At 53.2% G+C, this 15,006-nt stretch overlaps 1 protein-coding gene across 1 annotated transcript; it reads left to right on the forward strand.

Annotated features, from left to right (window-relative positions):
* Positions 1 to 1,394: 1,394 nt before the first annotated feature.
* On the forward strand, positions 1,395 to 10,170 carry HOGA1 (4-hydroxy-2-oxoglutarate aldolase 1). The gene is made up of 7 exons (XM_061579267.1): positions 1,395 to 2,279; positions 3,134 to 3,262; positions 5,093 to 5,220; positions 5,708 to 5,842; positions 7,130 to 7,226; positions 8,684 to 8,815; positions 9,390 to 10,170. Exons 1-7 carry the CDS (start codon positions 2,033 to 2,035, stop codon positions 9,539 to 9,541), a joined length of 1,020 nt encoding a protein of 339 aa, XP_061435251.1. The 5' UTR covers positions 1,395 to 2,032; the 3' UTR covers positions 9,542 to 10,170.
* The last annotated feature ends 4,836 nt before the right edge of the window (positions 10,171 to 15,006 follow it).

Genomic DNA, 15,006 nt, shown 5'->3' on the forward strand with positions numbered 1-15,006 from the left:
TCCCAAAGCCCCCCCCCCCTCCCAAAGCCCACCCCCTCCCAAAGCCCTCACCTACTCCCAAAGCCCCCCCCCCTCCGAAACCCCCCCCCTCCCAAAGCCCCCCCCCCTCCCAAAGCCCCCCCCCTCCCAAAGCCCTCACCTACTCCCAAAGCCCCCCCCCCCCCCTCCGAAACCCCCCCCCCTCCCAAAGCCCCCCCCCCTCCCAAAGCCCTCACCCCCTCCGAAAGCCCCCCTCCCAAAGCCCTCCCTCCCAAAGCCCTCTCCCCTCCCAAAGCCCCCCCCCCCCTCCCAAAGCCCTCACCTACTCCCAAAGCCCTCACCCCGTCCGAACCCCCCCCCCTCCCAAAGCCCCCCCCTCCCAAAGCCCCCCCCCCCTCCCAAAGCCCTCACCTACTCCCAAAGCCCCCCCCCCTCCGAAACCCCCCCCTCCCAAAGCCCCCCCCCCTCCCAAAGCCCTCACCCCTCCGAAAGCCCCCCTCCCCATTCCACAACGTTGGTTGCCCGCAGTGTTTATGGTTTCGTGCGCGATCTTCTAAAATGATCTTCTTTCTCTCCATCCCGTCACCTGCACGGTGCGTGTGGCGCGTGTCTGGTCACAAAGGCAATTTTCTACGCGGAGGAGTTTCTCGTAATTTGTTCCAATTAGTTTATACGATTTCACAGCAAGAGCAAAGGTTTGTGAACACATTCCCAATTTGGGCAGCTTCAGATGGCAGTGCGTGTCATGAGTCTGGGTGATGTGGTTGCGAATATTGAGGGGCCGTCCATAAATGACGTCACGCACCTAGGGGGGAGGGGGGTCAGACATTTGTGACGATGTGTGACGAGGGGGGGGAGAAAAGTGACGTCACATCAAAATGCGCAACTTTAAATAAATATAGACAACACGTTCTAATTAATTAAATAAACTAACAATTTTTTTTATCCTACAACATCAGAGTGCAGCGGGTACATTAAATACGCACCACAATGACAATACAGTAGTTTAAAGCGATTTGAAGCATGTTTAATTTTTTTGGGGGGGTGGTAGATCTTTTTGACGTCATATTTGAGGGGGGGTCTGACTCTTTGTGACGCCGTGTGACGATAGGGGGGGGGGTCAAAAATCGTCCAAAATCGCGTGACGTCATTTATGGACGGCCCCCAAGAGGACAATCACGGCTTAAATGGATCGATGATGAGATCAGTTCGTGGGCAGCGGCATTGGGCCGCGAGGGATGGGGAGGCCTTCTTCCAGCAGTGGGTAGACAATGACTGATCACGACGGTGACGTTACAGACACCAACAGTTTGACAGAGTTGGCAACGTGGGTGGGAGGATCCACGTGGCAGCCACAGACCCCATGGGCCAATCAGAGGCGGCGTAGCGGCTACACCCCCCCCCCCCCACTGGGCGGGGACTCGGCCGCTCTTTGTCTGAGTACTCAGCGCTCGTGATACCGACTACCGCTACTTACTCTCAGAGTACTTGTGTGCCCTCGCCCTCTCATAGCATCATACCGCAGCACACGCCGGGCAGCCTCTGGTGTGCGCGGCTTTATAGCAGTGAAGCCTACAGCCGCTTCCAAAGGACGACCACTGCGGAGTGCTGTGACGTCCACATTGTGCGCAGACGCACCGTAACGCGTTTGAGCGCATGTGTCTTAAGAACTTTAACACGTTGCCTTGCTTGGCAGAGTAGTGCTGTTGTTTTGTTTCTAAGCTTCTGGCTGAGTCAACATAATCGCTGTGGTCAATGTTTGACATCTCGGCTTAAGCGCGGCCACTCACGAGCAGCCAGCCGGGGGCGAGTGGGGGCTCTCTGCTGCACACTCCACATTCCTCGGCCCAGCGCCAAGCATCGTTCGCAGTCACGGGGTTTGAAATCATCTCGGGGTAAAGTTAGTTGGACGTTTAAATATCCCGTGCTTTAGACTACGGGAAATATCGGCGTAAAAATCCCGGGGTGTTAAGTCTCTTCGGGTTAAAGTCCAGTCACACGAACAATTCGGGAGCAGTCGATTTATCGTTTAGCGGCAGCGACCGCAGTGCCAATGTCTTGGAGGGACCTCGCCATGCGGGCCTCCTGGGTCGTGGGCCAGGCTGGCCGGGCCCATGGGGCCCGTGCGGTCCATGGAGCGGCGGCTGTGCGTGCGGCCCACGGGAGGGCGCATGGAGGGAGTACCCTCGATCTCAGCGGCGTCTTCCCCCCGATCACAGCCGCCTTCGACTCCCAGGCGAAGCTGGACCTCGGCCGCCTCGGCGAGAATCTGGACAAGTGGCTGCAGAAGCCCTTCCGAGGTGCGGCGTCTGGGTTCAACCTGAGGGTCGGGTGGGGTCGGGTCGTTTGGCTCGTTCCAGCGGTAACACGGGCGACAGATTGGGTGGGCTCGCCACGGTGGGGTACAATGTGGGTATAAGAACGTGCGGTCCTTCTCACCCCGGCCTGTGGTGTGGAAAATGTCGGTCATTCAGTCTGGGTGATTTGCCCTTCTTGAAATTCCATTTGGGGCCATCCATTTAGTACGTACGCATGGAGGGGGGGGGGTTAACCCAAATGCGTACGCTTGCGTATGGGGTCATGGGGGTCTACTGACAATGTACGTACGCATAGGAAACGGGGGGGGGGGGGGTGAAGCCTCGATAATAATGCATCTGGACTATCCGTTTGCTTTAACACGTTAATATTATTAATAATTGATCGTATCTGCGTGGATTAAATATCGGCCGTTCTATAGGATTCGGGGGGGGGGGGGGGGGTGCGTCAGGCGTACGTACGCAGGTGGGGGGGGGGGTGTAAAAAGTACGCGTGCGTACAGGGAGGGGTGGAGGGGTCATGTTTTGACAGATTTTTGCGTACCTACTAAATAGATGACCCCTTACGGGTACTTCTGACGATTCCAAAAAATCGATTGATTTGTCTTATTAATGTGGGGGATGTAGTGCCCCTAGTGGCTGCATGGCTTTCGTGAAGCAATCGCAACTGCAGTGTACGTGCCTCATCGTCCTTTTGTCAGTACCTTGCTGAAGATTTCGACACGCGGTCACGAGTGCACTTCCCTGCACACTCACCTGCCCGCTCATCTACACACTTCGCATGTACGCTCACCAGTCCTCTCACCTGCTCGTTCACCTGCCCGCTCACCTGCCCGCAGGGTTGGTGGTTCACGGCTCTAACGGTGAGCCGGTGTTGCTGCGTCACGAGGAGCGGACGCGCGTGCTCGCCACGGTGCGCGCGCGCGTGCCCAGGGACCGCCTCATCCTCGCGGGCTCTGGATGCGAGGGTAACTGAGATCCCACCCCCTTCCCGGAGGGGTTCTTAACCTCACCCCACCGGGTAAACCAGGGACCCCTCAGTCCTAAAGTGGCCCTCCTCTTGGGGACCTCACACCAGCGGGGTTCTGTACCACAGTTGCGGCCACTCACACTGTAGGGACCCCAGCAAAAATTAACTGAATAGCAGGCCACCCGTTTTGTTTTGTTATGCTTGTTTACACAGGAAACCTACAATGAATCCCAAGACTAATTTTCAGGAGAGTACTGCCAAGTGTTTTTGTTGTAGGGGGCGATGTTTGCAATGTAGATTCCAATCGAATAATTTTCAGTGTCATTTTTTTTTATTTGACAAATTTGGACCATGACGCCGCACACGATACTCTTGCGATTGACTCCACGGAATATTTAACGTCCACTCTGAAGCAGACGGTGCACATATTCAGGGGTAATACACCCAGCGCAAAATTATCCAGGGCGGCCGCTCTACTCTAACCGTGATACTCTGCAACAAGCGGCAAATGCGCCACCCTCGAGGCCATTCCGGGAGAGACTTCAGGACCCTCGTGCACGAACTCCACACGAGCGGCAGAGCTCCCTGCTACCCTGCGCCGCCACACGAGGGCGCTCGTGTAACACTGTGGTTCTACGTGGCGAGGGAACATGACTATACTCTTGGTTCTTTCGGTAAAGTCACATAGAAGGGAAGTAATAAAATAATAAAAATAAAACATAAAATAAAATAATTCTCACGACGTTTCGGCTACAACGCAAGCAGCCGTCTTCAGGTGAAGAATGAGACACTGCCAAGCTAGGAGCTTATATACCGTGACACGCGGTCACGAGTGCACTTCCCTGCACACTCACCTGCCCGCTCATCTACACACTTCGCATGTACGCTCAGTTTATATATAAGCTCTTAGCTTGGCAGTGTCTCATTCTTCACCTGAAGACGGCTGCTTGCGTTGTAGCCGAAACGTCGTGAGAATTATTTTATTTTATAATGTTTTATTTTTATTATTTTATTACTTCCCTTCTCCGTGACTTTACCGAAAGAACCAAGAAGATGAATCCCTGCAGTCACGAAAGCTTTAAATCGAAAAATATGACCATACTCTTTGGTTCTTTCGGTAAAGTCATGTAGGTATAAAATAAAATATTATTTAATTTTAATAGAATTTTATTTTATATAAAAATATTATTTAAAAATATATTATAAAAACATTATTTAAAAATATTATTTTATATAAAATATTATTTTATATAAAATAATATTTATTTTACCTACGTGACTTTACCGAAAGAACCAAAGAGTATGGATTCCTGCAATCACGAAAACTTCAAATCAACATGACCATGGCTGCGCATGACTGACTACCCGTGCGTGACTGCGGGTCAATGTACGTGGCCATGACTGCATATTCAAAACTTTCCGTGCGTGAAAGTCCATGACTGTGATTGTGTATGACTGCCGATGCATGACTGTGGCTGCCTGTGCATGGCCGCGTGTAAATATGTGACTGTATGTGACTATGCGTGTCTTTGCCTTTGTGACGGTGCGTGGGGAACGGTAGCGCAGTGGTTAGGATGCTGCCCTTCGGCCAACATCAGTGACGAATATATGAATCGGTCCTGGGCTTCCCCTAGGTCGACTCAGCCACAAATGAGTACCTGGTGTAGCATGTAAAAATCGCCACTGGGGAGACAAAATCGGCCGGGCATGGTGCTGGCCATCTCGTGTGCCGTGTCGGCCTTCAGAGGTGCTCCCTAACAGCACTTGCACCAAAAGTCTGTTGGGATCTTTGTCTTTGTGACGGTGCGTGACTGCCCACGGCTGCTAGGCACGTACGAGACGCTGGAGCTGACCCGCCGCATGGCGGACGCGGGCGCAGATGCGGTGCTTGTGGTCACTCCCTGCTTCTACCGTGGACGCATGACAGGCCCCGCGCTCGTCCACCACTACACCCAGGTGCGGCCCGCGGGGTGACGAGGGGGACAAGGGGGGACCCGGGGGGCGGTGGCGGCTCCTCGTGACTCAACGTTGAGGAGCCGACAAAACTCCATCCTGGGATTTACTTGTCTCGTGGAAGACAAGCTGTTGGATTAGTTGAGAAAGAGGAATATGCTGGCAGTGGCTTCATCATAAGCACTTTGTCACAAAGCGACGTTGCAGACTGAAATATAGCACCACAGACTCGCACAGAGAACTATAGTCTTGCACAAAGAACCATAGACTTGCACAAAGAACCATAGACTCGCAGAGATCCATCGATTTACACAGAGACTCTTACACTTGCATATAGATCCAATCAATATGATATCACGTAACGTGAGTGGCAGATCTCACTTTCCCCGTAGTCACAATTAGGCAACGCCTTAACCTGGAACTCGCGGGTAAGGTAGCCACAACTGCCATGGCGATGTTCCACCGCACACACTGCTGGTGCTGGACGCAGGTGGCTGACGGCTCCCCGGTGCCCGTGGTGCTCTACAGCGTCCCGGGAAACACGGGCCTTGACCTGCCCCTCGACAGCATCGTGGCGCTGTCGCAGCACCCCAACGTCATCGGTGTCAAGGACAGCGGCGGCGACGTGAGTGCCGGGGGACGCCAGGGGACGCCGGGAGGTACCAGGGGGTACCGGGGGGACACCGGGAGACACCGGTGGAAGAACGGGGAGATACTGGGGGATACTAGGGAGACAATGGGAGGACAACAAGAGACACCAGGATACAGGGGGGGGCACTGGGATGCTACCTGGGGAGGGACATCCCTCTCTTGGCGGACAATGGACCTCCCGTGGGGAATAGGGATGAGTTTTAAATGTAATTTCCCTGTGCCTTCGGGTTCACGATGGTGACGTCGCTCGATGCCACGTGGCACCATCGCGGCAGAAGAATGGGAAGTGATTCGAAATTTCATATCGAGCCGCGATTTATGACTTATTCAAACTAATCCGACGATCGCCACACTGTGGAAGTTTAAGGTGCTCTGCTTGCTAATGGTTCCCGGTGGTTGGTGGTTCGGTGATGGATGTACGCGAACGAGTTATTCGCCGATGCTCTGATGAGTTGATATGGCCACGCCGTACGTAGTTCGGGCAAAACCCTCTTCGGTATCGGAGAGCGTGACAGTGACGAGTCCTCAGCACCAAACCCCTGAGCGTGGCTGGCGACGACAAGATGAGCAACGCAGACGAATTTAGCATCGCTATCAGAGACTGCGCCAAACACCTATATGTGGAGTACGTTATATATAAAGCATCTCCCGACATCGCTGATCAAACTGCCCTGATGATGTTTGGTGTGGGGGGGAAGATACGCGCCACTCACACACTAAGAGTGTTTCACTAAATGGCTGACTGCTTTTGGGGACTTGACTAAAGAGAATGACTAATATAATAATTTACAAAATGCTGACTAAATGAACGCTGCCGTGGTGTGAGGCTTAGCATTACTCTATGCCTGCAATCCAGATGTCACCGGTTTCTCTTCCACCTCCCTGCATGGCAGTTCAAACAATGGATACAAGAACTGCTTGTTGTGTTAATTCTGTTGTCCTTCCCACGCACCTCCGATTATCACGGTTGAGTACATACAGTGCGAAATAATTTCAACATACATACATTTCCTAAATTGTCTGCCTCTGTCCACCCAGCAGGGTAAATGGGTACAGCACAGCGAGTTGATTGGCAGGTCCCGTATGATGGGGTGGGTACTTCCACGTCTTCTGAGACGTCTGGCCAGCATGGTCGAGTAAGCCAAAATTCCCTCAAAGGACTCTGTAGAACTTCCTTCAGTACTGGCCCTTCCACCAACAGGGGCTTGAGCAAGCAATAGCAGGGCTGTACATATATTATTATATTAACGCTGTTCTCCAGGTCACCAAGATGGCGCAGATTGTGCACCTGACGCGTGGGCAAGACTTCCAGGTGCTGGCCGGGTCTGCGAGCTTTCTCTACCCAGCCATCGCCAGCGGTACAACCTCACCAGCACAGGGCTTCACCAGCTCGGGGCCTCACCATCACAGGGACTCACCATCACGGGGCCTGACCAGCACAGGGCTTCACCAGCACGGGGCCTCACGATTACGCAGCCTCAACATCACGCGGCCTGACCAGCATGGGGCTTCAACATCACGGGGCCTCACTATCACAGAAACTCCCAAGCATGGGGCATTTAGCACTTACCAATGCCACAGTGGCTGGTGGGGCAGATCATGCACCTGACGGGTGGGCAGGCCTTCCAGGTGATGGCCCGGTCCGCGAGCTTCCTCTACCCAGCCATCGCAAGTGGTACAGCCTCACCAGCACCGGGCCTCACCATCACAGGGTTTCAGCCTCACCAGCACCGGGCCTCACCATCACAGGGTTTTAGCCTCACCAGCACCGGGCCTTAACACCACAGGGTTTCAGCCTGACCAGCACTGGGCCTCACCATTACAGGGTTCTAGGCCTCACCAGCACGAGGCCTCACCATCACAGGGTTTCAGCCTCACCAGCACGGGGCCTCACAATCACAGGGTTTCAACCTCACCAGCACTGGGCCTCACCATCACAGGGTTTCAGCCTCACCAGCACTGGGCCTCACCATCACAGGGTTCCAGGCCTCACCAGCACTGGGTCTCACCATCACAGGGTTTCAGCCTGACCAGCACGGGGCCTCACCATCACAGGGTTCCAGGCCTCACCAGCACGGGGCCTCACCATCACAGGGTTCCAGGCCTCACCAGCACTGGGCCTCACCATCACAGGGTTTCAGCCTGACCAGCACGGGGCCTCACCATCACAGGGTTTCAGTCTCACCATCACAGGGTTCCAGGCCTCACCAACACCGGGCCTCAACATCACGGGGCCTCACCAGCATGGGGAATTTAGCACTTACCAATGCCACAGTAGTTGTTGGCATTCGATAATTAAATAATGCCAACAGCATTACTAAAATAATCCGTTCAGATTGTCAGAAATATGCAAAACGCACGTGAACATTTTTATCATGCAGCCAGAGAACGCACAATATCCTCGAAGTTGTAAAACACTGCGTTAAGATTAAGTATGTTTGTCATCTTATCCTGCTTGAACAAAGAGTAGCCGGTAAAGTTAGTGCACGTGCCCTGAACCTGTGCAAGTTGGCAGGAATCGTGGTGGGCGTGGTGAGCTCTGGGTATGTGTGGTGTAGCCTGGGTGTGTCTGGTATGCCCTGGGTGTGCCGAACCCGGGTGTCTACTCACGGGTGGGCGAGCGTTATAAACCAAGGCCGTAGCCATGGAGGGACCAAATCTTCCAGGGGGTCTGAGGGTCCCCCCCCCCCCAGAAAAAATAATCAAATTTTGAAAACTATTTCCTGACATTTCCTGCCTAAAATATTTCCCCCCCCCCCCAATATATATTATAATTACGGCCTTGTTCTAAACCCTCTGCGTGTGCCGCCGACAGGGGCGGTGGGCGGGGTGTGCGCGCTGGCGAACGTGCTGGGCACTGAGGTGTGCGAGCTGGCGCACCTCTCCAGGGAGGGTCGACACGAGGAGGCGCGGGAGCTGCAGCTGCGTCTCATTCGGCCCAACGCCGCTGGTGAGGCCGCGCGAGTCCTGGGCGTCGTGGAGATAACGTCGTCTTCTTTTTGAACTTGGGTCACTGGGTCTTCTGCTCCTGCTCTCGTTGCCTCGACGTGTCGCTGCTGCCTCCAAGAGTTCCGTTCTGCACCTCTTCTTCCCTGATCTGTCTCCACTCCCACGTGCTCCTCTCCGAAGAACTTTCTTCGGCTGATCCGCACTCCGGCCACGTCGGTTTAACGATACACCGAGGTGTGCTGCGCACAAACGGCGGGAAGGCGCGACTCCCACGACGCCTTGCATTTATGTCATATAACTACCACACTGCACGTACAACGCTCTTAGCCTTGCCTAAGGCACCAGCTCGATAGAGCTGAACGTATGGGGCTGCTTCGTTGTTTGGGCCAACCGGCTCAAAAAGAGTTGAAAAAGTGCCCATCCCCACAGGCAGCAGTGCCAACAACACGCGGTAAAACTCGGAAACTCATCGGACTCAAACTGTTGCATATGATGAGACGCATGTCCCACGGGCGTAAGAGTTGATTCGCATCACCGAGTCGGCGCGGCGTTGTCTCCCCTGCCGCCCACACAGGTGACCAAGCGCTTTGGTGTGGCCGGCCTGAAGCGCTCTTTGGAGTGGTTTGGCTTCTACGGGGGCCCCTGTCGCTCGCCGCTCCAGCCGCTGGAGCCGCACGAGGAGGCAGCCCTGAGGGCTGACTTTGAGGCTGACGGGTGGCTGTAGCTCCTGGCCCCCAGGGCAGCTCGGAGGGCTTAAGTTGGATCCTTGTTTGGCCTGGCTCTTAATCGCGATGACGGCTAAAGCTGACTTTGTAAACCAACTAAGTCATTGAACTCGGCTGGAGTCTCAGCGGTAGGGCTTGCGCCTCCTCTGTCTGAAGTTTGACTACGGTTTAAAGCAGTCTTTCTCATTTCCATACCTTACAGCAGTACCGTGGCACCCCAAGCAATGGAATTGAGAAAGACTGCTTTAAAGCATGGCATCTCTGTGATTATAAACCAATCAGGTTGCATGCGGTGCCAAGTGACTTAAATTTGACTATGAATAGAAAATATTGGTTTTCAAGAGAGGCAGACCCCAAGGGGGTTACAGGGACTGGGATGGAGGCTCAGTGTCATTTGGGTTATGAAGTGGCTTGGCCTTCTGGGCGAATAAGAACCGGGACGACAATCTGACGGGGTCTCCGCTGCCGTAACCACCAGCACTGCAATATGTAGCCACTGCCACGTGCTCTTTTGCAACATTTACCTGCCAATATTATCGTCTTCATTATAATGCAGTATTCAAGCCAATGCGTGAATCATAAAATGTTAAGCTCACGAGAGAATATATAATTAAAGTTGATCAAGAATCGTCTTGCAGTAATGACTCGGTTAAACATCGGTAATTTGTAACGGTGCGGCCCTGCAATTGCTGGCTCACGCAACTGCTGGCCGAGGGCCTCCGCTACAGGGAGCCGTAGAAAGCCCCTCGAGGTGTCTGACCCACCGTTCCACAACGGCCAGGCATCTTGGAAGAGGAGGCAGTACCCACACGCGACTTGCCGATGAACCGTGGCGAAATAATTTATCCTGCTGGGCAGAAGCGTGGTGGGGGTGAGGATTTAACAAACGTGCCCAGACAGGCACTTCTCTTTCACCTTCAGCAAGCACGCACAGGTGCAACACCACAACAGAAAAAGTCATTCACTGGGGTTCTTTTTTATTCACGAGCATCGCAGAAGCAGCAATAAGTTATATATATAACATCGTGAATGCGAACCCCAAGTCCCCTGGCTCCTTCATAACGATCACTATGCTATGCCCGAGGAGTCCCATTGTTCAGGCTTTGGGAAAGACTTGCATTTCAATGTTCAGGACAAACCACGGAACGGACGAACGGACATTAAAAGCTGAATGCGGAGCCAAGCTTTGACGGAGCTCAGAGCTTGGTCAACTGGAACTGCTCAGCCTAAGCACAAACACAACTACACTCATCACAGCTATGCACTTCATTACCACAGCACAAGCACGACCACGCGGCCTCGGCGAGAATGCGACCTCCTCGAGCACGCGACCACACGGAGACCACACGGCGACCACCGCGACGTTTAGTCAGCATTTTAGTCTCGTCGACGACCTGTGGAATTTTGGTCAAGTTTTAGTTATGTGGCTTTCATTTGGTCCACATTTTTCATTTTAAATCCACAGACTAATTATACTGGTTGCCATCGACGAGCCCAAGACTAAAAGGTTCATTGTTGACTTCATCAACACTGGTTGCAGGTGGCCCTATGCTACTACACAGCAAGTGCAATGTTTTATAAATACTGTACATACACCTTGGCCCCATGGTGCCAATTCACGGGTTTAAATTCACAGCAGGGCCGGGCGCCCAAAGATCCCTGTGTGACTGAAAGGTTGCGACTCCCGGCTGCGCGTGTCATGTGACCCATAGGACGATGTACATTCACCCGGCACCGCGTCCTTATTATATCACGGCATGCCAACTTGAGCGATAACGAACTCCAATTAAATAATTCATAAATACGGCCAAGTCGGCCTGAATGTACAATCTGATTGATCCACTGCTCATTGGGCCCCATCTGCACAATGCGCCACACAAACGCATGCCTCTTATCAGCAGGAACGGATGGGAGGGGCTGACTCTGTGGTTTTTCTATCGTGCGGTAGTGATTTCACTGCCACTTAGTAGCGGATGGCGGCTGCTGCTGTTGTTGTATAGGGAGAGTTGCTGAGTAAGGATGGGCGAGGGTGGAATGGGCCCATAACACTGGGTGGGGACAGGATTTGTTCTGGTCGGATTCAGTCGTTTAGTACACGTAGACAGTACAGGGACTGCACAGGTGCAGAGCGTGTGAGCAGTGCGAGTGAACGAACGGTGGGAGCAAGTGGTGCGAGCCAGTGGTGCGAGAGAGCGGTGTGTGCCAGCGGTGTGAGCGAGTGGTGGGAGCCAAGGGGCCGTCCATAAATGACGTCACGCGATTTTGGACGATTTTTTACCCCCACCCCCCTTGTCACACGGCGTCACAAAAAGTCAGACCCCCCCTCAAATATGACATCACAAAGCTCTGCCCCCCCCCCCCCCACCAATAAAATAAAACATGCTTCAAATCGCTTTAAACTATTGTCATTGTAGTGCGTATTTAATGTGGCGCTGCACTCTGATGTAGGAGAAAACATTTATTTAAGTCTTTAATTAAGTAGAACGTGTTGTCTATATTTATTTAAAGTTGTGCATTTTTAGTGACGTCACATTTCTCAACCCCCCCCCCCCCTCGTCACATTGTCACAAATGTCTGACACCCCCCCCCCCAGGTGCGTAGCGTCCTTTATGGACGGCCCCCAAGGCTATCAGTCTGGGTTTCTCCCAAGCAAAGGGAGGAGAGAGTGCGTTCTTCGTTGTGGTCAGTGGTCCGTAGCCAGTGATTAGTGGTGTGTTGGAGCGTCCAGCTTCATAACGGAGTGGATAGTTGTGGTTCAGTGGGGGATGGTGAGTGTCGATGTCCAGGCTTATATTGTGCGAGGAAGTGACGGTGAGTATTGAGTTTTTGGTGTGTGTAGATGTACAGTACATTATTAGGGGGTGCGGGAGTCATTACAAGCCAAATGCTGGAGTGTATGTGTAGGGGTGAGTGGCAGGTGGTGAGGGTGAGTGTCCAGGCAGGCTGGAGGGCGTAGGCTGCGTGGTTCCAATGTCGCGCTCAGCTGAAGAAGTACGCCTGCTCGAACGACGACTCCTCGCTGGTGTACACGGCGGCGTGGTGGTAGATGAGGGCGGCATTCTCTTCCGCCTCGTTCGCGAACGCGTGCAAGTTCTTACGAGCTGAGGGACGCACGTGTGCACACACGCACACATTTGGTCAAGCGCATCATAACGTTGGCATGACGATGAACGATTAAAGTAGTTTAGACTTGGAACGCGTGCAGTGTTCGCTCGCGCCCAAAGAGACAGCACGGCTCGGAGGCGCCAGGAGGAGGAACCGCAAACGAGCGGGAGAAGCAGCAACAGCAGCCACGCGGTGTGGAGCCGGTGCTACCAACGGTTGGCGCTACCAACAGTAGTACAAGTTAAAATGTTTTCAACCAATTAATATGTGGGAGAAAACAGGAGGACCCAGAGAATACCCACGCATATGAGGGGGGGGACCAACACTATCTCCGTACAGATGGAAACAGATGTAGGGTAATCCAATTGCTGTACCACCTTCTCCCGGTAAGCTAGGGTATGGCGACTTCGACGCCAATGCGGAGCTTCATGGTATTTGCGTGGTGGATTACAGCCGTGTGTAGCCACCTCCGCCCGGCAAATCACTCGGCTCCTCCTCCGCACTAGGCGCAGCGGTGCTACCTTCTGTCACGAAGAAGTCGGCGAGGTGGAACGCCACATGCACGGCGGAGCGCGAGTGTGGGAAGGACTTTCCTCGCTTCCACTCAAACTGGTTCTTCTCCGGGTGCCACTGCACCCCGTAGAACGGGTATTCGTACGCTGCCACAGGCGCACAAAAACAAAGACCCCACCGCATATAGCATTAACAAACCTTTTGGACAAGTGCTGTTAGCGAGTGCATATGAAGGACGGCACGGTACACGAGGGAGTGGGGTGGCCAGTACAACGCCCGGCCACCTTAGTCTCCGCGGTGGTGATGTTTACATACAGTACCAGGTATTCATTTGAGGCAGAGTCGATTGAAGGAAGCCCCAGGACCGGTTCAGATAATCGTCGCTGGTGTTGGCCATGGGCGGGACTTGAACTTGGGTCGCCAGGTTCGTAGTGCAGTGCTTCAACCACTAGACTACCGCTCCCCACACATGCCCGCTCTCGTTGTCTGCATGTCTGCGTAGGTGTTCGCGGTCGTGCTCATTAGCTCTGACACGTGGGTCTGGTTGATACTGTGCGAAAAAGGCTCTCACAGCGTGAGCAGTAATGTGGAACCAAGCAACAAGCAGTGCAACCAGACAACGCACCCTCTCCCCATCTCAGTCTAAGAAAACGAGGAAGGTAAACTGTGCATATGCTTGGATTCTGTAATGCTTTTCAAAATGCATCTGTCCTTGGAGGTATTCGAGTTGTGATTACTAGAGCCCCACCAGCGTGAATAAATCAATTCTCTCGAGGCAGTTTATATATTTCAATACTATTTCATAAACATATATCAATATGTAATTATGCATACCAATTATTTACCACATACAATCTTCTCCCACTGTGCAGTTCATCCGGGGAGATGCCAAAGGCAGTAAAACAAAGGGAGACATTTGGAGGAACCTTCACCGACTCTAATCGGTCTACTTATCATAGCATCATAAAGTCTTATTTTTTACCGAAAATGCTAAAGCAGTTGAAATGTCGCAGATTTAAAGAGGCCGCTGTCCTCTGGTGCTCGCCGTGCATTGAGCCGTCGCGCTCGTAGCAGTGAGCGCAACGGACGCCAGCCCACACTCACCCTCCATGGTGGAGATGAACTGCAGGCCTTTCTCGTCCACGTTGGTTGACAGAACCCAGTAGAAGTTCCGCAACTTCTCATTCGCAGTGAAGTTCTGTAAAACACGATCCACGCAAGTTCACCGTAGTCAGGTCGTTGCGTTGATTTTGTTGCCGACTTGGGCCTTCCTGCTAACAGACTGAGATACAGCTCTGTGGCCTAGTGGCCTCTGCATCTAAGCATCCACTCTCTGGACCTCTGGATGGCAACTACTGGCCAACAGCCCTTCATATTTTGACTTGTTTATTTTGGTACACCGGTGCCAGAGGTCACGCAATACCGGTTTGACGTGCGGAGCGGATAGAGCAAGGTGCTATTCCATCTCCCTGTTCATACCTTTCTCGTCAACCTCTGTCTGCCAACCTTCTCCACGCAGCAATCCTTCCCCATCTCGTAATGCACAACTTCATATTACTGCAGTGTCCCGATCGTGGCACCGACCTTGACCGAGAGGCTCTTGTAGTGCACATTCGCCGAGATGGGTTCCTCAGCCATGGCCCGCACGACCTCTGGCATAATGTTCCGGAACATACGGCTCTCTTCAAAGCCTGCTCCCACAACACGATAACACACAACACACACCGTCACCGAAACGCGGGAGGAACACGGACATCCGGCATGTGGCACGAGTGACGATACCAGTCCTTGAGCCACTGGTCCAAAATACACTTTTCAGTGCCACCCAGGGTGCCCAACATTATCT

This window comes from Lethenteron reissneri, chromosome 8 (genome assembly GCF_015708825.2).
Source record: "Lethenteron reissneri isolate LAM-NWPU_2019-01 chromosome 8, ASM1570882v1, whole genome shotgun sequence".
Classification (NCBI taxonomy): Eukaryota; Metazoa; Chordata; class Hyperoartia; order Petromyzontiformes; family Petromyzontidae; genus Lethenteron; species Lethenteron reissneri.

What these genes read in the sequence shown, in the direction of transcription:
- HOGA1 (XM_061579267.1), top strand. Translation starts at nt 2,033, where the DNA reads ATGTCTTGGAGGGACCTCGCCATGCGGGCCTCCTGGGTCGTGGGCCAG. An exon ending in TCAAGGACAGCGGCGGCGAC is followed by an intron (nt 5,843 to 7,129) that starts GTGAGTGCCGGG and finishes GCTGTTCTCCAG; the next exon opens with GTCACCAAGATGGCGCAGAT. An exon ending in CTACCCAGCCATCGCCAGCG is followed by an intron (nt 7,227 to 8,683) that starts GTACAACCTCAC and finishes TGCCGCCGACAG; the next exon opens with GGGCGGTGGGCGGGGTGTGC.